The 26,250-nt window shown below is 47.4% G+C and overlaps 1 protein-coding gene across 1 annotated transcript in view; it reads right to left on the bottom strand.

The window, feature by feature from the left end:
• Positions 1-23,421, bottom strand: part of OMA1 (OMA1 zinc metallopeptidase) — a 45,438-nt gene extending 22,017 nt beyond the window's left edge. The window contains 8 exon segments of the mRNA XM_016429883.2: positions 717-791; positions 2,837-2,851; positions 2,853-2,966; positions 8,088-8,195; positions 8,322-8,495; positions 12,912-13,140; positions 20,555-21,072; positions 23,206-23,421. Of these exon segments, the coding sequence (XP_016285369.2) occupies positions 717-791; positions 2,837-2,851; positions 2,853-2,966; positions 8,088-8,195; positions 8,322-8,495; positions 12,912-13,140; positions 20,555-21,051 (1,212 nt within the window). The 5' untranslated portion in view covers positions 21,052-21,072; positions 23,206-23,421.
• Positions 23,422-26,250: the final 2,829 nt, after the last annotated feature.

Here is a 26,250-nt window from a genome sequence, read left to right as displayed (position 1 = left end):
TGCTGTGGCAGGGGACAGAGGGGCGCACAGCCCAGGCAGGGGAGCTGCCTGCCCGCAGGCCCGGTGCAAGGGTGGGCCTCAGCCTTCCCCTCTGTCCAGGGAGGCTCACGGTACCCCTCTTAGGAAGATCAGGCGAGACATTCTGCATCAAAGGCTTCAGGCACCTGAACAGCACGGGGAGGGCCCAGAGAACGCAGAGATGAGGACTTCCAGAAAGTGGAAGGAACCAAAGAAAATTGTTGGGGAGCAAACCGTCATTTTTTTTAACCCTCAACTTCTGTCTATTAACTCCAAGGCAGAAGAGTGGTCAGGGCTAGGCAATGGGGGTCATGACTCACCCAGGGTCACCCAGCTGGGAAGTGGCTGAGGCCAAATTTGAACCCAGGACCTCCCGTCTCTAGGCCTGACGCTCCATCCACTGAGCCACCCAGCTGTCCCTCATCATCTCTATAAAAACTGCTTTTCCTACTTGAGGTCTGGGTGCAGAAAAGCCCGGGCCGAGGCCGGCAGTCCTCCATCTCTACCCTCCCCTGGGTCCAGAGGTCCCTGCAGACTGGGCCGCCGCCGCCGCACAGACGTTTAGCACAGAGAAACGTGCAGCCTCCAAACAGGAAAGCCTTTGCCCGGGCAGCACGGCTCCCTCCCCCTTCTCCCTCTCCCCCTCCCCCTCCCCTTCCCCCTCCCCCTCCCAGGGCTTCTCCCCGGCCCCCACCTACCTTGGCAGCAAACTGCAGGCCCACTCGGTCAGCTTCGGCCTCAAGCGCGCGGCTGTAGGGCCTGTAGAACACGTACTGGAGGAAAGAGGGCAGAGCCGTGAGACAAACAAGGCAGCTCCCCTGGTCCGCACTCAAGAGCGTCTCTCCCTCCCCGGGGCTCTCCCTGAGCACCGGTCAGCCCCCTTGTGGGGAATGTCGCGCCGGGGCTGATGTCCGGGCAGAGGCCCCGGCCCGCCCCCTGAGGCCTCAGGAGCCTCCTCCTGACTCTCAATGGCGGCTCTCTCTTAGAATCCATTCCAAGGCAGAAGAGCGGCCAGGGCTGAGCCACGGAAGTGAAGGGACTGGCCCAGGGTCACACACAGGGAGGCATCTGAGGCCCGACTGGACCCCAGGAGCCCCTCTCTGGGCTGCTCCCGGCGGAACTGTAAAACGAGGCTGAGGGTCTCGGTGGGCCCAGGCGTGGCAGGTGGGTGGCAGTGGGGAGGGGGAGGGGTCCATCTGGGTCTCTCAAAAGCCTCCCAGCCTTGGCAGGCTTGTAAACACAGGTAGTAAGTAGCGCGGACAAGGCCCACGGCTCAGGGCTGGCGCTCTAGGATGAGGCAGAGCCCATGAGGCCCGCCTGCCCCACCGCACCCCCCACCAGGCTGGACCGGGCTCTCGGCCGGGCCTCCAACCAGGAGATCAAAGTCTGCTGACAAGCCTCAAGCCCCCGAGGCCTGTCCTGCCCTGTCCGTCCTTCCGTCCTGCAATCACTAGGAGCCGCGCCATGCTCCTCTCCAGCCCAATGAATCTTTCTATCTAAACTTTCTCGCCCTCCCAAGTCAGGGAAAAAGAAAACTACGTTTAGTCACAAATGGGCCTCGTCAAGCAAAACGGACGTCGGCCATGGCAGAGCCGGGCAGGGACAGGCGGGCGTCTCCATCCGGAAGGCGCAGCAGGAACGAGCAGCCGCGAGGAGCTTCGCGTTTGGGGAAGGCCGGGAAGCCCCCCGAGGAAGCTCAAGAAGCCCTGGCGAGAGGGGAGGGCTCAAGGGGGGCAGGAGCCAGTCCGGCTCGATTTTCGCGGGGGGAGAGCTTTCCTCCAGCTCCAGGAGCTCCGTCTCTCTCTAGCCACGCAGTCCTAAGGATGCCATAAACAGAAGACGAGAGCAGCGTCCGCCCCAGCGAGGGGGAGGCGAAACGGTCCTCGGCAGAGACAGAGCTCGGCCGTCGGGTCCTGCCACCGACCCTTCAAGGCCTCTCAGGAAGTGACATCATGCCACGCGGACTACAAAGGGGTTTGCGGCTCACGTCCCGCGTCAGTCTAGCTCAGCGAAGCTGATGCGTTCGGTTTGAACAGCACCCAGATGGCACTCGGATGGGGGCTCCACAAATCACTGAATAAACAAATAACAGATTGTGCCTACACCGTCCAATCTCCCAGGACACGGGGAAATATTTGGAGAGAAACGAGAAATGGAATCATTCAGCACAGCTAATCAGGCTTCCCTTCAGGCGCCAGAGGCCCCAGCCCGCAGGCCGAGGCGGGACGCTGACAAATAGACAAAAAAAGCGACTCCTGCACCAGCTTCTCCTCGCTGGCCCCTTCCCCCAGGGGTGGGCCGCCCGTGCTCCCTGTCAGTGGCAGGGCCACCAGGGGGCAGCTTCGGCCTCACCCCGTTCTTCTAAGAACTGAAAGTGTTAGACCTTTGAGAGTCAGAACCCGACCAAAGGGAAAACAGCCTTTAGGAGAGCCGCCTTTACCAGGCAAGACCCCTTTGCAGTTCATCTGGGACACAGAACAGACCTGGGATGTATGTTGAGCAGATTGAGAGACAAACTTAAAACAAGATGAGGATCCACTTATCTACAGTGAAAAGCCAAGGGGCAGCTGGGTGGCTCGGTAGATGGAGAGCCAGGCCTAGAGACGGGAGGTCCTGGGTTCAAATCTGACCTCAGACACTTCCTCGCTGTGTGACCCTGGGCAAGTCACTTAACTAACCCCCACTGCCTGGCCCTGACCACTCTTCTGCCTTGGAACCAACACACAGTAGTGATTCTAAGACAGAAGGTGAAGGTTAAAAAAAAAAAAGCAAATCAATAACACGCTAGGGTTCTTTGGCCAATTTCCACCATTCTTACCTCTTGCAGTTTAGACTTGGATCCACTGGGCCAAAATTGCCAAACTATCTTGAGGACAGACGGCCCAAATCATCGTGAGGAAAATAAGACCTAGAAAATCCCATAAATGAACCAGACTGGCCTTCTCTGCCTGAGAACAATCAAAATAATACAATTATTATATTGGATGACATCAGATAGGGTCAGGTTGGGTCGTCGACGGCCACCAAAAAGCAGTGTTTCTCGGCAGACACTCAAAGACCAGGCAACAAATGAGATGGAGAAGTCTTTGGGCCTTTGTGGGGCTTTTCCTTTCTTCAGGTCCTTAAGTCCACTCACTATATCCATACAGGCAAATTGACCTAGACCTTTCAAGGAACCCCAAATTCCCCTAATGGGAACATGAGGATCCTCTGCCCAGTTTCGAGTGGTCAATTTTAAGAAGCCTCATCTAAAAATTAAATATTTGAAGGAAGATAACATATTTTACCCCAAAAGACTTTTGATTATTGGAAATATTCTAGAATAAAAATTGTATACCACAGAGATCATAATGCCTATAGATGTCATAGGCATATATGCTGATCGTGCATTGCATACATTTTTATGAACTAATATCTGAGATGGGTGGGAACAATTAGCAACTTCATTCTTAGGTCTATATTTCTTCTTCCAAAGGTAACTTTATTGGCTTAAATTAAGCCTTTTGATCTTATCTCAGGTCATTAAGAAATGGAAAATATATTTACATTTGTATAAGCATGTATTAATTTCAGTCTTAGATTTCATACTAAGGAATGAAATTTTATTTAAATATTAGGGGCCTCGAATTTAAAGGGTAAACCTGAGTTCCTATCACTAAGATACTAATTTTCCTTCCCTGCTTCAGGAAGCACAAGTATCGGATAAGTAATTGTTGAGGATTCAGTGATATTTTCATTGGTCCTATCATGGATGAAAACAGTCAGGAGACTTGAGTTGGCCCTTTCTCAGCCCCTCTAGACTTCCCAAGACAGGATGACAGCCCAGGTTGGTAAAAAAGAATCCCCTAGCTTCTCCCTCCACTCTACCCCCCTCATGGGTGACACCAGGCACATCCTCTTTATCTCTCCTGACCTCCATTTACTCATTCTGGAACGGGGAAATCAGATGAGATCATCCCCGAGGTCCCTCTAGCTCTAAGAGTCTACCAAGTTTTCTCATTGCAGATACCTACAAGCAGCACAATTACATTAGAGATACTTTCTCCAGGAAAGGGAGGTAGTTAAGAAACACTCCCTCTCCCTTGTGTTCCTTATCTCCCTATGGATGTCATCCCCTCTAAGCCAGCTCACAGCCCCCTCTAATTTGGCTTTGTGAGTAGGCTGGGCAACTGGCCTCTCAAGACTTCTTGGATCCAAATTACCTCACTGCTGGCTTGTAAATACCTCACTTGCAGCTTGTTGGTATGCACCAGGATCACCTCCTACCTGACTTAGAAATTTAGCCAAGGAAAACAAGTGAAACCCTCTATAATGATATATATGCCTGAATACAAATATAGGTGTGCATTGCATGTGATTAGGTAATTAATTCAATTAAAGTAATAAAAAGGAAAATATGAAAATGGGGAGGGAGGGAGAAGAGTCAGTATGTCACAGTAGACAATGCTGAGCTTGAAGCCAAGAAGAACTGAATTCAAATCTTGCTTCCGACACTTATTAGCTGGGTGACTCTAGGCAAGGTCTTTCATCTCTGTGAACCCCAACTTCCATGTAAGTTAGATGGAACTAATAGCATCTACTCCCAGGTCAGTTGGAAGGATTAAATGAAACAACATACACAAAGCACTTTGCGAATCTTAAAGAGTTCTATAAATGTAAGCTATCACCATCACTATTATTAAATAAAAATTGGGTCTCAAAAAGAAAAATTTTAAAGTGTTGGCAACATTTAAGAAATGTGCAAAAGAAATATTAATATTTTCAGTCTTCAAAGCTGTTATTTGCTATCTGATGTCTCATCTAATGATTGTAATTGCTCATTTCTTTACTGATGCACCATGGTAGAGATCAGGACAATATGCTGAATGCAAGGCAAGGGATGCAATGCCAGACAAACAGATGCAGCGCATATTCAAATGTTTCCAAAGAGATGGATGACCAAGATTGATTGAGCTATTATGAAGCAGCAATAATGGACAAGATGACAGAGAAGAGGCCGGGGAAGAAAATTCGCCACTTTACAGAGCCCTTTATCCAGGAGGCTTTAAGAAAACTGGATCCTGGGTTTGGTAACACGTCTGAGGGAAGGAAGGAAATGCAATGAGTTCTGCTCTGTAAACAAATAGCTTGGATCATCTTCCTTTAAACTCTAGGACGTGAATGAGAATTGAGGTTAATCTAAGGCAGGCGTCCCCAAACTATGGCCCACGGGCCACATGCGGCCCCCTGAGGGCATTTATCCGGCCCCCACGGCACTTCCAGAAGGGGCACCTCTTTCACTGGAGGTCTGAGAGGAGCTGTAGGTGGTGTTGCCACAAAGCACGGAGTCGCCCTCATACAGTACTACTTCCTTTGCGTGGCGCCTTGTTCTGAGAGTAACTGAAAGAGAAGGAGGCGCCCTGCAAAGGATTATGTGGCTGCACAATGGAAGACGTCAGCATGGTGAGGGCGATCTGGGGGAGAGGATTCCGCACTATGTATTCTGCTGCCCGGTACAGTGGTGGCAGTGCTGGGCCTGTGCAAGGTGTGACAGGCCCATCCCAGCCAGCACTGCAGCCTCCGCTATCCCTGACAGCAGCATTCAGACTTGTTCATAGTTTTAATAGTCCGGCCCTCCAACGGTCTGAGGGACAGTGAACTGGCCCCTGAACTAAGGGGTAGGAAACTCTGAACACTTGCACAGACAGAAGGGAAAACGTCCAACTCCTCAGCTCTGGTAAAGAGCATTAGGGTCAGCTGGAGAGGAAGGGGGTGGCGACTTGTCAAGTGCATTGTAGTGTGGATTCCCCGGCGCCTGGGAGCCCTTCCAACAGAAATACGGAGCTACTTCAGTTTAAGAGTAACAAGGCCCCAGTATTTGCATGCTGAGCAGGCTGTGAAGGTCAGCAAAATAGCACCAGTTGGAGGCAGGTAGGTAGCTGGCTCAGGGGATCGAAAGCTAGGCCTGGAGACAGGAGGTCCTGGGTTCAGTGTGGTCTCAGACACTTCCTAGCTGTGTGACCCTGGGCAAGGCCTAGACCTTACTGCTTTTTTGCCATAGAACCAATATATACTATTGATTCTGAGATGGAAAGTAAGGGGAGGGGAGGGGAGGGGAGGGGAGGGGAGGAGAGGAGAGGAGAGGGGAGGGGAGGGGAGGGGAGGGAGGGGAGGGGAGGGGAGGGAAGGGAAGGGGAGGGGGGGAGGGGAGGGGAGGGGAGGGGGGGAGGGGAGGGGAGGGGAGGGGAGGGGAGGGGAGGAGAGGAGAGGGGAGGGAAGGGGAGGGGTGGGGAGGGGAGGGGGGGAGGGGAGGGGAGGGGAGGGGAGAAGAGGAGAGGGGAGGGGAGGGGAGGGGAGGGGTGGGGAGGGGAGGGGGGGAGGGGAGGGGAGGGGAGGGGAGGAGAGGAGAGGAGAGGGGAGGGAAGGGGAGGGGTGGGGAGGGGAGGGGGGGAGGGGAGGGGAGGGGAGGGGAGGAGAGGAGAGGAGAGGGGAGGGAAGGGGAGGGGTGGGGAGGGGAGGGGGGGAGGGGAGGGGAGGGGAGGGGAGAAGAGGAGAGGGGAGGGGAGGGGAGGGGAGGGGAGGGGAGGGAAGGGAAGGGGAGGGGGGGAGGGGAGGGGAGGGGAGGGGGGGAGGGGAGGGGAGGGGAAGGAAGGGAAGGGGAGGGGGGGAGGGGAGGGGAGGGGAGGGGGGGAGGAGAGGGGAGGGGAGGGGAGGGGAGGGGAGGGAAGGAGAGGAGAAAACATAGCTCTGTTTGAAGGAAGGGTTCAAAACATAGCTCTGGTACTTACTGTGTGACCTTGCCATCATGAGCCTCAGTTTACTCATCTGTAAAATAAGAGTATCAGAATTCCCCTATACCTTTCCTTACCTACTTGGCCCCAGTTGGATTTCTCCCACAAAGAACAGTGGAGAGAAAAATAAAATCATTCTGGATCCACCAAGTGGAAAGGAGGGAATATACCAGCAACATTAACTCCTGGATGCATGAAGGGCTTCAACACTTGCACTCCATGTACTGTGGTTTGCATGAGCCTCGCTGAGCCCTCCAGACTCCGGCACTGGCTTCCCAGCTCTTCCTGATGCTGTCTGAGTCAAAGCCACAGGAAGTGGCCCAGATCAGAGCACATCTGCTGAGGAAATAATGGAGAGGAACCAGTGGGACATGCCAGAGAGCGATGGAACTGCCACCTCTTATTTTTTCCTGATTCAAAACATGTACTACCTTCCTATTAAACACTCCCTGTGATGTAAGTCCAAAAGTTTTCCTGGGAAAAAAGCCCGGCTGCAGTGTGGAACCTGGGAGGCCCATCTTCCTGGGGGAGACAGACACTGGGACAAGTGGCATCTCTCTCCTCCCCTGGCTCTCTTCCCACAGGCTAGGGGCCTGTGCACTATCATCAGATGTTCTTGAGGCACTGATTGATTTTGCTGGGCAATGAGCTGCAATTGCAAAAAAGGAAACTGAGGCTTGATGTCAGAAGAAACTCGCTGTCAATCCTGAGGAGGGCAAGAGCTGTCCCCAAGGGGAGTAGCCTGCCACCGAGGAGGTGGCAGATTCTCCCTTACCAGAAGTCTTACCCTTGTCAGGGTGCATGTATTTAAATAGGGCAGGGACTGATTGGCCCAAATGGCCAGCCGTCAAGGTCCCTTCCAACTCTAAAAAATGCTGCTACCATCTTGTGACTACGAATAATGAAAAGTGAGACAGGATTACACCAAGTAATACTCAACAGCATTCCAGCGTTAGGAGAACTTAGAGTGAGAGGGAATCTTGGAAATGATCTAGGCCAATGGCCTTATTTTACTGCAGAGAAAACTGAGGCCAACAGAGATGAAGTGACCTGTCCAGCTAGTAAGTGGCCAAAGAGAAGCAGGAAAGAAACCCAGGTCCTTGACCCCAACTCCAGGGCTCTGTCCACCCTCCCAACCTGTCTTCTCTTGCCACTCCCCATAGATGGCAGAATAGAATCTGTTTTGTTTTTTGTTCCCTCCTTGAACAAATGAGCAATAAACCATTGTACACACTCAAGACAATTACACCAAGGTCTACAATGAATATTCTAACAACTGAACGTCAGGAGAATACTTACGGCATGTCCAAGCACTGCGTGAGCTACCTCATGGCCCAAAAGGAAAGACAACTGGTGACTATCAGAGACTGCATTTAGGAGCCCAGTGAAAACAAACACTTGCCCATTCTGTACCCAAAAACAAAAAACAAACAAAAAACAAAAAAACAACCACACTGTAAGCTGCTGGAGCCACAGAGAAAACAAAGGTCACTGAATCGAACACTGAAATTTAAAGGGAGGAAAGATACTTACAGGAAGAACAAAGGCATTTCCATCTGGCCTGTCAACCACGTGAAGGAGCCACCTGAACTCCGAGATGCCTGGGATATCTCTGTTACTTTCCACCAGACCCTGAAACACTTTCTTCACAGCCAGGTACCTGGGATCTTTTTCAGGGAGCAGATCATTTTTAAATTCTTCCATCCACTATATGATTAACAAAGGAAAAGGTTGGAGATTTTAAACATGTTTTAAATGCTGTAAACAGTTCCAAATGTTTTATTGGAAAAGATCCTGCCACCAACAGTTGAATATTTTAATTCTGCTTTTTAGAGATTTATGAAAAGATCTACATGTATTAAATCACAGTTCTAAATTCCTGAAATTTGAATTATTCATGTTAAATTAATATACTTCATTATCTTGAACAACTGTTAATCATTAAGATTTTTTATCTGAATCATTTTAAATTAAAATGAAATTCATCTTTTTTATTTATGCATATGAAAACAAGAAACACATTTAAATGTTTTTTTTTTTTATTCTACTAAGTATAAGATAATGTATGAAGTGAAACTTTGTACAGAGAAAACATTTTGTCATCAGGAGAAAAATGAGTATCATGGAAAAAAGTGAAACACAGAAGATAATTATTTTTATGGACCAGTGGACTGAAATTACCCTGAACCTACCCAGGTTGGGGGGGGAGGAGAAGGACCCCTAGATGTATCATTAATTCAAAGTTTTATTCACACACACTGACAGAAGATTATTGAAATTTCAGTATTAATAGATGTGCCATTTTCTCCACACGTTAACTGATGAAATGCCATCATGAATAAAAACATTTCCTTTCTTCCATAAAGCTGGCTAAGAGTGTGCTTAGATAGAATCCAGAATATTTGGGGGAAATAATTTCATTTAATTAAGACAAAATCTGAATTTTCCTTACATAGACATACAGTTTCAGAAATTTCCTCTAATATGCTACATGTTTAAGTGAATGTTTTAATTTTAAAAGTAATCCTAGCATAGGCATATAATACTGTGAATCTCCCTTTCCCCCACCACACACACCCCCTGAAAAAAAAAAAAGAACCCAAAAGTAAATATTCCAGACTTGAGGAAACTTTATGGTCTGTTTGGGGTGTTTTTAATAATGAATATATTTTACCTCACAAACAATCTCAAATGAAATAAATTAAGCCTATTAAAAATAATGCAAAGTTACTGGTAACAACTTATCTCTGGGTCTGACACATGTTAAAACACAGAATAAATAAGGCAATTAGATTAACCTGGTTTGAAGTAGGTATTCAAATGCATCTCCCATTACTGTAAGAAAAGCTCTCTAGCACTAAATACAGTGTTAGCACCTTAGAACTTTATGATAATGTTGTCTCCCAGGCATTCATGTTTGTTTTCTCTAATCAGTCCTTGGGATACTGTTAAAGAAATTTCACTGCAAGAAAAACATTAGAATATAAAGCAGCTATAATTGGAAAAAATAAAAGGATAGAAGGCAGCATCAGTTGAAATAAATTCAAAATCTGCTTTAAGTCCAGAATCCATTCCGAACACAACTTGATTCGTAGTTAGCGAGGTCTGAATGCTCATTATTTAGCATATAGATAACTACTGAATTCTATCTAAATGAATAAACATGAAATTAAATGGGACCAGTGCTCACAAGCCTGAGTGCCTGGTGCTTTAAGCAGTCTTTCCCCATCTACTACTTCAGGAGGTCATGACTTCTCCTGCTGGAATGTCCCCCTGAAATGAAGGGGGCAACCATTCCGGGCCTTCGTCTTTTTCAGCTGCTGCTATGAGCAAAATCATTCATCAGCCAATAGAAAACTTTTTACTACTCCGCCTTTTCAAACTTACTTAGCCTGCTGCTTTGGGGCCAGCAAAGTCTCTCTTCTGCCTTCAGAGATCGCCTCCAAGAGAAGCTCCCATGGAAGAAGGCCTGTCCTGGGGCCGGCCTTCTGGCAGAGGCTCTCCCAAGCCCACCAAGTGGCTCCTCACAGAGCTGGCCTGCCCGGCAGGTTGCTGCCAGCTCTGGCCACGTCTAGGCACTCTCTCCACCCCGAGAATCTCCAAGACCTCCTCTGGCCTCTCCGATAAAACACAAACGCCTCTTTAAGTCCTTCATAGTCAGGCTCTAACAGACGGCTGCAGCCTCTTTTCCTTGCCTTTGAGCCCTTCGCTCTCCTTCATGCACTCTAGGCTCAGCCAGACTGGCCCACTTGCCATTCCCTCTTTGTGACATTCCATGTCCATCTCCAAGCTGTGCACAGGCTATCCGGTAGGCCTCCTCTCCCCCAAAGGCCCTCAGAGTTTGGCTCCCACAACAGCATGCGTGATTCCCTCTAGTTTCAACTGCCCTCTTCCTGGAAATTACTTGGATAAACTTTGGATGTGGGGCCCAGACTTGCCCTCTGTACACCTGGTGCCATCTGGCCACTTTCTTGGCTTCGCATGAACAGGACGATGATTTTAGGGTCCAGGTGTGATGGTTCCACCACTCCTGACTGAAAACATTTCATCATGGTCTCTTTGCAGATCTTTTCTTCTTGTCTTCTGTTTGTTATCTTCCATTTTCTTCATTAAATGTTCTTGGGATGATTTTGCTCTTCTGGATCTCTGGCCAAACTTTCTCCAATCTGGTTCTTCCTTCCATCGTGCTTTCTTTCTTTATGAAAAGATACTGCCCATAATTTTCCATTCTTCATAAAATTTTACCAAGACGTTTATATTCAAAAGCAGTACTACCTTCAGCCTCCATCTCTCTCTTCTTGGCAAATGAGTGAAATGTTTTCTGACTGAATGTTTCCTGAGCTTTTTTGACCTCCTCTTTTCTGGTAGCACGTGCCTAGGACATAGGACCCATATGGTTTACAATTTTTCGGATTTCAGAACTGCTTCACAGAGATGGTCACACAGCAGGCAAGTGTTAGAAGCCACAAGTGGACTCAGGATTCTCCTTTGCATTGTCTCTTTTTCACACCAGAATAAACTTTTAAGGAGAGCTCTCCTTTTGAAAATTTAAAAAACATCGTTTATAATAGCAATGCAATGATCCAGGACAATCCTGAGGCACTTAGAAGAAAAAAAAAATTATCCACATTGAGAGAAAGAACTGTGGGAGCCAAAATGCAGAAGAAAATGTATGATTTATAACTTGTTCATAAAAGTATATGATTTGGGGTTTGAGTTTTAAAAGATGACTCTATTAAAAAATGAATAATAAAGGGGGGCAACTGGGTGGCTCAGTGGATTGAGAGCCAGGCCTAGAGAAGGGAGGTTCTAGCTTCACATCTGGCCTCAGACACTTCCCAGCTAGGTGACCCTGGGCAAGTCACTTAACCCCCCACTGCCTAGCCCTTACTCCTCTTCTGTCTTGGAGCCAATACAGAGTGTTGACTCCAAGATGGAAGGTGAGGGTTTAAAAAAAAATGAATAATATGGAAATAAGTTTTGAATGATAATACATGTATAACCCAGTGGAACTGCTTGTCAGATCTAGGAGGGGGGAAGTAAGAGGGGAGGGAGAGAACACAAAACATGCAACCATGGAAAAATACTTTTAAAAAATAGAGAGAAAAAAGAAAACACATTTTAGTTTTCTTAAGAGACAGGAAAAGCAAATGCTATGCCAGCCGAACCCATGCCCCTCATAACTTCACAAAACAAGCTAATTCAACAAGCATTTATTAATTCTCTATGATGTCCAAGAGGGCTGTACTAGGCACCAGGAAAACAAAATATAAAGTGAAACAGTCCTTAACCTTAAGGAACTGAGATTCTAGTGATAATCCCTGGAGAACACGGATAAGGATGATATGAGGCACCCTGAGAAAGCAGAGAACACCAGCAGACGCCAGGGAGAATTCTAGAGACAGGAGGAGCCTGGAGAGACACAGACCTAGGAGAGCCCCCGGGCACAGGGCCGGAGTGAGGGAGAACTCCCACAGATACTTACTGGTCAAGTAGCCCTGAGGAGCTCGGGCTTCGTCTCCTGGGAAGCGCAGATCACCTTGGTGCCTCGGAAGAATCATTGGATGGCCAGGACCTGGCAACCCTAAGAGGGCTCTCCGCTACTTTGGCTAAGCCATGCTCGCGTCTGAAACACTGGAGACTTTTCCACAGACTCTGCAAGGGTGACCTGATCACTGAAGGCAGCAGGGATGGGTCCCGGGCACCCCTGGGGTCCCCCCAGAAAGCTCACAAGTCTCCAGACAAGCCTCCGCCGTGAGAAAGGAGGAACTCTGCCTTTGTGCATCGCAAAAGGGTCAGGACAAGAGGAGAACCATCCTCATCCTCTAATATCTAGCCGAGGACATTTTAACTCTGGACATTCAACTCCCCAGAACTAACAAAGTTTCTAAAACCAGGCTCGTTTCTTTGGAACATCACATAGAAATGACCGTATTTTATTCTGTGACTGCTTTGGAGGTAAGGATGCAGGCTGGGACATGGCCGAGGTGAGGAAAGGGATCTCCAGGCCAAGGCCTTGGGTTCTCGGGTCATCCAGGCCCCCATCCGGCCCTACGAGCTTCCTTTAAACAAGAGGCTACATCAGGACGCTGTCGAGAGGATTGGATCCTTTTTACTACTTACCAAATCATATTCCATTTGTGAGAGCTTCATCATATGTTCCTTCCCCAGCACCAGTAACTGTCTCCGTCCTGTAACTGGGCTCTCCTCCAGGTGAGTAAAGTAAAAGATGACAAATAAAACTCCCAAACCACTCATTCCCAGGAATAACTTCCATTTATTCTTCTTTACACTTCCTTTAAATAGCTCTTTCTTGTTGGGAGGAAGGGCCTGCCACCATTTTCTTATGCCCCTGTTGAAAAGGGGGGAAAAATGACAAATTCCAGGGAATAAATAGTACTAAATATACTAAATAAGTACCAAATACTTTATTACAATGGCTATCTTTGGTAGCATATTTATCTACAGTGGTTACTCAACTCAAAGTCTTTGACACAACTCCCAAAGAACCAAACAATAGGTGATCACACTGTTCAACCTTATTCTAAGTTGGAATTCTTCAGATATTCTGAAGCAATCCAAATGTATTAAGAATTGAATAATATGGGGCCGTTAGGTGGCTCAGTGGATACAGTAACAGGCCTAGAGATAGGAGGTCCTGAGTTCAAATCCAGCCTTAGACCCTTCTTAGCTGTGTAACCCTGAGGAAGTCACTTAACCCCATGGCCTAGCCTCTACCACCCTTCTGCCTAGGAAGTGATTCTCAGACAAAAGGTGAAGGTTTAAGAAAGGAAAAAAAAATCTTTGCAAGAACAAACTAATGTAAGGATGAATAGAGAAGTGCCCACCTGGGACCAAACCTATGTGCTGAATCCCTATGTACTGACATCCCAGACAGAGACAATAAGCAGAAACCTGCAAGCAAAGGTCATTCTCCTAAAGATAAGGGATCAGAAGATACGACTATGCAGCTCACAAAAGAAATGCAAACTACTGCAGGTGCCAAATCAAATAGGAATGTGGTCCCTCGACTATACATAAGGATCCCTTGTGGGCACTGACTTAGGAAGCTACATATTTCTATTATCTGTGCCTTACAGTACTTTTTCTTATTTTGCTAAACACTTTCCAGGGCCATCTTGATCCAGTTTGGGCTGGACTTAGCCCAAAGTGTGGTGGGTCATGTTTGACACCTGTCACTAATGATAAGAGAAACACACACTGGAGGCTTGACGTCACGGCCAGCAAAAATATCACAATACCGACACAGTGCACGTTGGGAGAGTTATGGAAAGACAGGCATGTGAATGTGTTGCTAAAAAGTCATCCAACCTTTTTGGAAAAGTCAGAATTATGCAAAAAAAATGTAACTGAAGTGACTAAATGTATACTTTGATCCACGACGATCAATAACCACAAGAAAGGCCCCATAGCCATCTGTGCTTTTTGTGGAAGTCAAGAATTCAAAGATGGGAGACTAGAGGCATGGAACATGGCAAATAAATCGGGCTTTGAACACATTTCCTTCTTCTTTCCTTTATTATTTTTTCTTATAAAGGATGGTTCTCTGGGAGTGCGTGAGATGCAAAGGGATATGTTGGGGATATAATAAACAAAAGATATCAATGAAAATTATTTAATCTTTTTCTGAAAGAATGTTAAGTCTTGATATTCCCAGCACTTAACACAAAGTTTCACATATACACAATTAACAAATGCTTTAGTCTGAGGGTTTGATTTGCTAAGTGAGGTACAATGCACAACTTTACTGGACAAGTCTTTAGACAAAGAATTTGGAAGGATAGGGCATAAAGCTTAATTTTTAAAGCCATCCACAATACATCTTGAAATCTAGCCAAGAAAATCTCCTATCAGAAAATTTTATGTTTAAAACATCACATCTACATTTTCTTTCTTTAAAAAAGTTTCCCAATATTGTCATCCCCATTGATGCTAGAATTAAGTTCTTGCTTTCTCTGCTATCAGTCTTACTTGGCTAAGCAAATACTAGTTTTGACATTCCGGTTTCCAGTGTCCTTGAAATTAATGTGACATTGCACGTTACTAGACATTCACACACAGTTCTGGAAATTAGGTTGGCTTCTCTCTTCTGCCTCTAACGGTAGAATACATATCATAAACCAAAACATAAAAAAGGAACAAAGCTTCGTGTTATTGAGAAAGAAGCAATGATTCCCCACTTTGTGGCATAATGGTTTCTGAGAATACAAGATGTATTTATTTCCTTAAGGATTTCCAACCAAGCTTTTAATGGAAAAACACTAAAATGTCCATTTCACTTCCCTGTACATTATGACTGATGCTTCTGAACAGAGACGTGGGCTGCCGTTGCCGATGTTTCAGGAGCCGTAGCGCTCAGGCACTCTGTTCAAACATCCATGAAAACGATCAAATGAGTGAGTAAAGACAGCCAGAAAAAAGCCCGGAGGTTTATTAGGTATTGTGTAATTGCTGGAGTGTTAACTGGGTGGCTGCAAAAATAGACACGTCTCTGTCCTGGCTGTACTTTATCTCACAGTCTGACTCAGACAGCAGCGGAGAAGCTAAAATATTGTCTCCAAAACCTCAACACCTTCACTAATCAACTTCTCCTTCTCTGACGTTCAGGCTATACAAATGTATCACCCAAATCCCATCCTGAAGGCTATCATCGTTTCCTTCCCCAGTGATGTCAGTGTCTGCTTCACAGTTTTCTCTCTTCCCAATCTCCTGCTCCTGCTATTTGAAGACCTCAAAATACAGATACTTCCTCCAATAGCCCAACTTCTTAGCTCCTCAATCTACCTAATTCGCACAACCAGCTTCTCCATTCCGTCTTGGCTGCACACAAAGACAGTCACCTCCTTCATTTAGCCATCACCCAATGTCCCGCTTCCAGGTCAAGAAGTCTGGAATTCTTATATCTGATTAGAATCACTTTCCATTCCATTTTTCTCTTTTCTTAAGACCCCTAAACACTCTACTTTGTCCCGACCGTGACATCCAGTACATACCTCCACCTCTCTGTTCTTTCCTTCACCATCAATCCTGCTCTCTTCTCATCTCTGTCATGACTCCTGGCTAAGCCAATTCATCTCCCTACCCATCCTCCATCTGGGATTCTTTTGCAGCCTTGCCCTATTGCCAGTCACACCTGGCCAAGCCAACACTGATTGGTGGCCACCACCAGCATCTTAATTCTTTAATGTACTGAAGGAAATCACAAAACTGCTGACTGCACCCTCACTAAAGCAAAGCCAACATTCTGTTTCTCCCAAATTGATTTGCCATCCCATTCTCCACCACAGCTTTTCAAACCTTCTCATCTCTCCTCTAGCTTCCCAAAGCACCTCCTTCTCCCACTCTCCCAACTGAGGACCTCTCCTCATGTCACTGAAAAAACTGTGCCCCACAAACAAAGAGCTTTCCCTGTCTCCCTTTCTCCTCTCACCTACCTTAAACTTCTATCCCCAAAATCTCCCCTTTCATTGCAATCTCAAAGGAAAAGGAGGTCCTTCTATTGCCAAAGCAAACTCTTTGACATCTGTCCTTAAACCAATCCCTCTCTCAACCTTTCCAGCAAATTGATCCCACTATTATCTCCCATTCTCTTCACATATACTGGCTCCTTCCTACAAACATGCCAAGGTCTCTCCCATCCTTAAAAAACCCTCACTTAATCCAAACATTCCCACTAGCTATTCTCTCATATTTCTTCTTTCCTTCATAGCTAAACTACTCCAAGAAGCCATTACACTAATTTCAGTAAAACCTGGGAAGAAGACTGGTAAGAAGTAATGCAAAGTGAAGCGGGTGGCCAGAAGGGGAACAATTTCTGTAACAGCAACACTGTAAAAGCACATAACTTTGGGAGACTTCAGATCTTTGACAAACACAATGACCAACCATGACTTCAAAAGATGGATCATGAAGCAAGTTACCCACTTCCTGAAAGAGAGGTTATGTACTCATGGTGCAGGAGACAGCTGTTTTTGCCATGGACAATGGGGAAATTTGTTTTTCTTGACTGCATATTTATTACAAGAATTTTGTTTTTGTTGCTGTTTCCTTCCAATGGGTGTGGGAAGAAGGAAAGAGAAAAATTTGTGTTCATTTTCTAAAATTAAAATTTCATAAAAAGTAATCAGTGGGACATGCCTAGCTCGTACCCTCTTCTGCCTTAGAACTGATATTTAGTATTGATTCTAAGATGGAACGTAAGGGTTTTTTTTTTTAAGCAATCCTGAATCTTTTATCTCTGTAACATCTGACACTATCAATAAATTACTTAATCGATAAACATTTATTAAGTGCCTAATATGTGCTGGGCACTGTGGTGCCAAACACAAAAAGACAAAAGCCCATTCCTATCCTCAAGAAGCTTATAGTCTAATAGGAGAGACACCATGCAAATATGTACAAAGTAAATTTTGTACAATAGGAAATAATTAACTGACAGAAGGGATTAGAATTAAGAGGCATTGGGGAAGACTTTCAGTAAAAGATGGGGTTTTAGTTGGCTCGTAAAGGAAGCCAGGGAGGTCAGCAGATAGAACAGAGGAGGGAGAGCATTCTAGACATGAGACAATATCCCTATGCTCAGCGGAGTAATTAGTAGGAAGTTAATAAATGCTCAATGAAAAAAAATTTTGTTTACATGTAATTGAGAAAAAAAATAAAATGAGATTGATTTCAATGTAAAAAAAGATAAACTGTTGACTGAAAACCAACCAATGGCCACAAAGTTAAAAGTTACCTCTGGGCATATGGGATATAGAGCATAAACCCCTAAATCATGTCTAGATAGAAGCCATTCCATCATGGGTATTCTTCTACTCTTAAAGCCAGGGTTTTTTGGGGTTTTTTTGTTTGTTTGTTTTTGGGGGGGGGGTAATTTAGCTTAGAAAAGCAAGGACTAATGACTAATGAATAGTTGTGCCCCAAAATGAAAGGTTCTATGTGGATCACGGTTGGTTGTTTCCAATCCCCCAGGGTCCAGAGAAAAGTGGCTTAATTAGAACTTTTCATGATAAGGATGATTGACCATTAGAACAAACTGCTAGGAAACATGGACAGAGTCTATTCATCTTTGGTGGTATAAGAGGGAACCCGAGTAACCATGACAATGTAAAAAGAACTAACTGGAAAAGACTGCATCCCCCTGGGGGAGAGATAACGGAGAGAACCAGGAACCGAAGAGAGGCCCCTGACAGAGGCCGACGGACCAAGACACAGAATGAGCCACTCGCGGATGTCACTGATGGCCGTGCTGTTTTGTTATAAGGATGGAGCTTTTCCCTTTTTGAATGGGGAGGGACTGGCTACTAGACAGAATGGCCAGGGGAAGAGAGAAGAGAAATGAGAAATGCACTGGAGCATCTTTCAAAATGGACTAATGGGAACAGAAGTCAGTTCTGAGAGAAGCACAAACAGAAAAATTCTGAAAGCAAAATTCTGAATTTTATATATATATACATATATATACACATATATTTATTTATTTACATCTATATATGTGTGTATATACATACACTTTTTAAAGCAAGATGTACATGGTTTTCTGTTTCTATTTCACATGTGAAAAGGTCCTCTTTTTTGGTATTCACTAAAATCAAGATAAAAAATCTTTAGGGGAACATGGACTGAGGTAGGTTATATGAAATAATCCCTTTTACTATTATGATTCATTATTTCCAACTTCCACATATTGAAAAGGGAGGTTTGCCCAGGGTGGAAGGTAAGAAGTATTTTTTAAGCCCATAATTACCATGTGGGCTAAGGAAGGAATTTATAATGATTATCTCATCTGTTCTTCATGGTAAGCCTGGGAGTGAGCAGGCGCTATTATTATTCCCATTTTATAGCTGCGGAAATTGAATTAGACATAGGCCAAAAGACTTGCCCAGGGTCACACCACTAGAAGTTTCTGAGCTGAATTTGAACTCAGGACTTCCTGACTCCAAGCTGGTGCTCAATCAGCTCCAGCTGCCTTTCAAGCGCTCACATCATAGGAGGATCTGATCAAGGAGGAACAAATTGCCATTTCTTGTGATTTTTATCTGGGACTTTTGAAAGTGAAGTGTCTATTCTGGAGACGTGAGCCGAGATCAGACGTTTCTGTGGTTTCACATTCTTTTGCACAACTTCAATCAAAAGTAGCACCCAGGTGGAGAGCCAGGCCTGGGGACGGGAGGTCCTGGGCTCCAATGGGACCTCGCCCACCCTGTCCAGCCCTTCCTGCTCTTCCGCCCCGGAGTCAGGCTCTAAGTCCAAGAAGGAGGGTGAGGGGTGAGAAGGAAAGGCCAGACCTGCCGGCGGGCTGGGGGAGGGCTCCCTCACCTCTCTCCAGTCTCGGCCCTAAGCCGTGGCATGGCGGCCCCGGGCCTGCAGGTGCAGCCACCCTCACAGAGCGAAGCCACGGACGGCAGCGAATGGTCCGCAAGGCCCAAGGGGCAGCCTAGAGCTGGGAGGACTCTCGAAACTGGTGCCACAGAGGCACATGCAGGGGAAGAGGCCGGCCGGCCGCCAGGCAGAGGGAGCCAGGGCCGGCTCACATCTCCGACACGGCACCGAGAAGCGCAGGAGAGACTTCAGAAAAGAAGGTGAGATTTAGCGAGACTCGGGCAGCCCAGGCAGGGGCAGGAGGGGATCAGCCAGGAATCCAGCATCATTGGACAAGGAGAGCAAGAAGCATAAAGGTAGGAAGGCCGGAAGGGGAGGAGGAGGCTTGGAATGCCACACTGAGGAGTCTGTCATCTCAGGTGGCTGGGAGTCACTAGGATTTGGGGGGGGGGGGGGGGGCCTGATTAGATCTGAGCGGAGGCAGGCAGACCCACCGCGGATACAGAGAAGGTTCGGGCTGGGAGAGGGGGGCCTGCACCAGGCAGTGCCGGAGGATGAGAGTGAGGGGGATGTGTCCAGGCTGGCCCCTTCCTCGGGCACCAGGGGGTCTGGGCAGGCAGGGGCCCCTCTGCAGTGGCAGGGAAACACAGCCAGGACTGTATGACAGGCAGGACAAAGCACGTTGTCCGCCTCAAGACAGAAAAGTCCACACGGAGGCACCGATTTTTGGACCTGGCTCATGCAGGAATTTGCTTTACTCGACTCTATATATTTCTAGTGGATTTTGCTTTTCTTGCTTTCTCCATGTGGATGAGGGGAGGTGGGAGGGAGAGAAGTTCAAAATAGCAGGTATGGAGAAACATTTGATATTAGTGCAAATGTAAAATCAATATCAGATTGCTCGCTATCTCAGGAAAGGGAGAGAAGGAGAATTTGACTCCAAATTTTAAAAAAGAGGAAAGTTAAAAACAGCTTTTATATGTAACTGAGAGAAGAAAAAATGATTTTTAAATAATAGGACAGTTAGGAAGAAAACAGAATTTGGAGAAAAAGATCATTAATTCTGTTTTGGATGATGTTCTAAGATTCTTTTAAAAACTAATATAATGTGGTACAGAACCAACAATTTAATAACTTCAGTAAAGTTGGGTGAAGATTGAAGATATTTTTCTTCAAAAGAGCTCATTTAAGGAGCAATGAGGTGATTCAGTGGACGGTGTGCCAGGCCTCCAATCAGGAGGACCTGGGTTCAAATCTGGCCTCAAGTGCTTCCTAGATGAGTAACCCTGGGCAAATCATTGCCTAGCCTTTCCCTCTCTTCTGCCTTGAAACTGATACTTATTATTGATTCTAAGACAGAAAATAAATAAAAGGGCCAACTTTCCCCACATTCTATAGTATAAGAAAAAAATAGAATATTTCACCTGCCGACAATGATTGCTAGAAGTTTCTGTGCTGGCTTAAGAATGACCCACAGCAGCGGGACAGGAGCAGCCCGAGAGGGCAATGATGTGTGGAAGTGGCTCCGGTCTTCCTTCCTCGTCGCAGGGATGAATCCTGAGAGGGCTCGCTCAGCACCTCCCCGCAGCAGTCCCTGCCTCAGAGAGGAGCGGGGCCCGCCGGCGCAGCTGCTCATCCTCTTGCACATGTCTCTGCTCTGGGCACTCAAAGGCGGGCCCTGGCCGTGATCCCGGCTTCTCCTGAAGGGAGAGCTCCCCCTGAGCACGTGGGCCAGCCCTGGGCTCTTCCATAAGCTTCGTCCGAGCCATCTGCCCCCCACGCAGTGGGCCGGCCCCCGCGGAGGACTCTTCTCCACTAAGGACCAGCATCTTCGGGGAGGCTCTTTCCAGTGAGTCAGGGACCTTAACCAGAAAAAAACACAGTTTCTCCGAGCAGACTGGAGGCCACAGATGGTGTTCATTTTTCCTCTTGCTTGACGGCCCTAGAATAGAAAGGAAACTATAAACGTATCTGCAAATTTAGCCAACAGAACTTTATTTCTGGAGCCGGTGCTCGCGGGTTACTGCTCACTTAGCACATCTCATCAGAACCTCGGAGGTTTCACCACCTTTGGGCCCTTCAGGGGCACCTTTGAACACAAGCGGCGAGAGAGAGAGAGAGAGAGAGAGAGAGAGAGAGAGAGCAGGATTGCCCAAAGAGATCGCTGAACACTGAGAACAAGGACAGAGAATGGCCACGCGATGAAGGGGAAGATGGGAAATTCTGGAGAAAGAAGATGGAGCCTCCCATGACCCTTGGGGCAATGGCGCGGGGACGTGGTTGGGATCCACATGGAGAGACATCTGGGAAGGCTCCCAGGATGCTCCCCTCTGGGCGGGGATGGCAGACTGGACACAAGCATCCTTCCCACAGCGGAGACCCGATGGAGCATGTAGGGAAACCGTCTGGGATCCTGGCTTTACCTCACTTTACCTCGTTGGGGTGGAGCCTGGGTCCTGGGGGGAGGGGAGAAATAACGGAGTGACCAGTCCCGCAATCTGCCCCTGGAGAGCTGGCAGGGACCCCGCAGCAAACCCTCCGCCGGAAGGAGTCCTGGCTATTGTGCCCCCTCCCAGGCATCCCTCCTGCGCTTGGAGATCTGCCCAAGGAGGGAGGCAGCTGGACACGCTAGTGCTCTTCTGAGCAGAGCTCCTTGCTGCCCAGGCTCCCGATTTCCAGCTTCCGTTTGCCTTCCGGCCACGTCCACCCTCAGCGGTCGTTCTGTCCCCAGAGCCAAATGGTTGTTTAGAAAACCCCCGTGACCAGTAGAACATCCTCCTCCGGGCCTCCCCCGAACCCTGGACTCTGTCCCAGAGGCTCTGATGAACCAGTTTTAGCCTCATCCTGTTGTTCAGTGGGCTACGTCTCATGAGTCCATTTGGGGTTTTCCTGGCAAAGGACTGGCCGTCCATTTCCTTATCCAGCTCATTTTACAGATGAGGAAACCGAGACTGAGGGGTGAAGTGACTTGTCCAGGGTCACACAGCTAGTGAGTGTCTGAAGCCAGATTTGAACTTGAGAAGGCGCGTCTCTGCCTGCAGGCCCCGCGGCCTGTCCCGGGCGCCGGTGGTGCAGGCCCCCCTCTTCCCTTTTTACCACAACACAATGGAATTCGTGAGTGCGGCAGCTCTCCTGCTCTCTAAGAACTCTCCTCCCTCGTCCCCGCTAGCGGAGCTCCTCGAGGCCACCTAGCCCGCCACGCCCAGCACTACAGAGCAGGCCCGAGAAGGGTAGGGCCAGCAGCAGGGCGGCTTCCTGGGGCCACCACCTGGACGCCCCGCCCCGCCGCTGGGAGGCCTGCCCGCATGCGCCCCGCCCAGCCCCCACCTGGCCCTGTGGCCAAACTGGAACCCAACCTTGGGCTGGGACCCAGCGTGGGGGCTGCTTCTGCCCAGCCATGGCCCGCAAGAACAACAAAGGCCGCCCTGGTCCACCCTCCTCCCAGCAGGGGGCCTGCAGAGTCCGGATTCCAGGAATTCGAGGGGCGGAGCCACTGAGGAAGCCCCAAATCGCGGGGCTTCTGGGAGTCTGGCGGGCAGCAGCCCTACACCAGCTTCCGGCGGCACAGGATGGGCTCCGAGGTCCCTTGGCTCTGTCAAGAACCTGGAGAGAGCTGGGACCAACCAACCACCTGGGGCAGGCAAGGGAGGTCCTGGGTTCAACTCTCGCCTCAGACACTTGTTGGCCGTGTGACCCTGGGCAAGTCACTTAACCAGCATTGCCCAGCCTTTACTGCCCTTCTGCCTTGGAACCAATACACACCATTGAGTCCAAGATGGAAGGCAAAGCCCTGGGAGACCCTCGGACCCCGGCCGCTGCCACGCCAGTCCCGGGACCCGGGAGGGAGGGAGCCCCCAAGACATCGGAACCTCAGGGGTCGCCATCAAGTCTGGCTGCTTCTACCCTGTTCCTGTCAGGGCCCTTCCCGGCCCCCAAATCCACCTGAGTTACCAAGAGCCGCCCATCCCCCACCCCACCCCCTACTTGGCCTCGCCTCTCTCTCCCAGGCTTACAACTCACTGGCTGCTGCCATTCAAGAAGCCTCCGCGGCTCTCAGCCTCCCAGAAAACCTCACCTCGACCTCCCCCCCAGCCTCACTGGGCAGCGCTGCCCTGGGCCTGCCCAACAGGCGTCTCCCTGTTTCTCTGCCGCCCCGCCTCTGTCCCGGCTCTTCTTTCCTTCATCTCTGAAGCCTCTTCCTGCAGGGAGCCCCCAAACGGGGAACTCAAGGTCGTCTTCCCTTCCCTTCACACTGACTTGGTTCACAGCTTCTAAGCGTCCCAGCGGTCTCCCTGGGGAGGCCCCTCCCCCAGTCCCGGCCAGGGGCGCCTGCGGTTGGCCGGCCAGAGTGGAGTTAAACTCGGGCGCAGCTCCACTGAAATGACCGATTCTGCCAACTTCAAATGAGTGTAATTCAAGATTTCAGCTATTTCCTAGAGCCTTCATTTTACTGTCATGTCACTTTTGAACATGGGGTGAGCCAAGTTAGCTCGGATTTGTTCAAATCAGACAAATTATAAATTTGGACACAAGATAGAGGAATAGGAAGGAAGGAAAGGTGAGAGGAAGGGGGAAGGAGAGAGAGAGAGAGAGAGAGAGAGAGAGAGAGAGAGAGAGAGAGAGAGAGAGAGAGAGAGAGAGAGAGGGAGAGAGAGGGAGAGAGAGACAGAGAGAGAGGGAGGGAGAGGGAGAGAGAGACAGAGAGACAGAGACAGAGAGAGAGAGAGAGAGAGACAGAGAGAGAGAGAGAGAGAGAAAGAGAGAGAGAGGAAGGGAGAAAGAGAGAAAGAGAGAGAGAGAAAGAGATAGAGAGAGAAAGAAAGAAAGAGAGAGAAAAAGAAAGAGAGAGAAAGAGAGAGGGAGGAAGGAAGGAAGGAAGGAAGGAAGGAAGGAAGGAAGGAAGGAAGGAAGGAAGGAAGAGAGAGAGAGAGAGAGAAAGAAAGAAAGAAGAAAGAAAGAAAGAAAGAAAGAAAGAAAGAAAGAAAGAAAGAAAGAAAGAAAGAAAGAAAGAAAGAAAGAAAGAAAGAAAGAAAGAAAGAAAGAAAGAAAGAAAGAAAGAAAGAAAGAAAGAAAGAAAGAAAGAAAGAAAGAAAGAAAGAAAGAAAGAAAGAAAGAAAGATGGGTGACATCACAGGGAAACTAAAGGAACAAGGATGAAGTGACCTCTCATAACTGACTGTAGATCAAGAGGGTTAGAGGCAATAAAATGAAGACTTTTGATTATATAAAATTTTTATATAATTTTATATATTATATACATATAATTTTTTGATCCAACAAAAGCTATAGTCAGAATTGGAAGGGAAAGTTAACTGAGGGGGAAAAAATGTTTGCAGGGAGTTTCTCTGGTTGAGGTCTGATAGTCAAGATCTCTAGGAAACAAAAGCAATGAAGCCATTTTCCCAATGGATAAATGGACAAAGGACATGAGCAGGAAGTACACAAAAGAAAATACAATGATCAGTAACTAGATGAAAAAAATGTCCTCAATCAGGAATAATAAATGCAATCCAATTAGAACAACTGAGTTTCCATCTCCTACTCATTACATCAGCAAAGCTAACCAAAAAAGGGAAGACCATGATTGCCGGAGGGGCCATGGCAGGGTCCCTCCTGGGGCCCTGATGGACCACTGATGTCTTGCTGGTAAGATGTCCAAATCTGACAAATTAATCAAATTATTCTGACAAAAAGTTGAGAGCTGTGCCTAAAAAACAACAACACTGGATTGAGAATGTCACCCTCTGCCTTAGTCTTAACACTCCCAGACTACTTATACACCAAAAGTACCAAAAAGAGATAGAGAAGACCCACAGGTGTTCGACCCGCTTCTGGTTTCCCAAATTGGGGGGCACACCGGATAATGTAAAAGCAAGAGGTACTGCTTTATTACAAGCTCGAGCTTGGGTCCCACCGCCTCCAAGGCAGATGGGACCCTGAACGAAGTGGAGAGAAGAATTATATGGGTAGGTCTGAGTTGCAGAAGAGGACATCTTATTGGAATACTGGGTAGGGTTAGGTCCTTAGGGTTAAGGGTCATTATCAGTTCCTGGAAGGGGGTGTGTGACAGGAACTCCTTGGGGTCCTTATTAGTTCCCAGCACATTCCAGGGTACGGTAACTGGTTCTTCATTAACTTGACTGAAGGGGCTCTAGGGGCACGGGGGTCCCAGAAAAAATGGGTTCACAGGAACGACACACATGGCACTGGTTGTAGCAAAGAACTGGAACAAAGTGGGTGTCCACCATCTACTCTGGACAGGGCTAACCAAATTAGAGAATAGGAACAGGACTGAGCATCTCATCCCATCAAAGCGACCAGGAGAATAGATTCGGAGAAATCTGAGAGAACACATAGGGACTTCTGTCAGGTTAGCTAAGCAGAACCAGGAGAAAAACGAATACAAACCTTGTAAAGGAAAACAATCTTGAAAGATTTACAGACTGATCAATGCAATGACCAATTAGACTGCAGAGGCCTGACAATGAAGCAAACTACTCCACTTCTGACTGAGGTGATGGAATAAAGGGGCCAGATGAGACAGATGTTCTCAGATATATGGATTTATAGTGTTTGATTATACTAATTTGTTACAGAACAGAATTTTTAGGCTTTTATTCTTGGGGAGCTGGGGAAGTGGGAGGAGGAAGGTGATATTGATATAAAAAAATTAGAAAAGGACTATCAATGAAACATTTAGAAAAAATATACAAAAGAGAAAAACTCAGAAGAAATGTATACAAAGAAGAAATGTATACAGAGGGCAGTGCTGGAAATATTTTAAATCTTACATATTTTTTTCTAAAAAGCTATACAGAATAGAATTAATGGTGTCTTCTTCATGCTTGTCAATGTTTAGGAAAATAGAAAAAAGCATAAAATAAACAAAAATGATCAATCCATATATACTTATGCCAAATGTCATCGAAATGTATTTCTTGAGAGCCTCGAAGGTGCTGAGCACTAGCTAGAAGGCAAAAGAAGCTTAAGCCACAGCCCGGGCCCTCACAGACTCAAGCATAAAATCTAATTGAGCCAAATCCCAAAGTACCTGAAATAATGACCAAAAATCACAAAATGCAGGGGGAACTAGGTGGCTTCTTGGAAAGATTACCAGGAC

The sequence above is a fragment of the Monodelphis domestica genome, chromosome 2 (assembly GCF_027887165.1).
Source record: "Monodelphis domestica isolate mMonDom1 chromosome 2, mMonDom1.pri, whole genome shotgun sequence".
In the NCBI taxonomy this organism is placed as follows: domain Eukaryota; kingdom Metazoa; phylum Chordata; class Mammalia; order Didelphimorphia; family Didelphidae; genus Monodelphis; species Monodelphis domestica.
The sequence above is the reverse complement of the archived record's forward strand: the minus strand, read 5'-3'. Positions and strand labels throughout refer to the sequence as shown.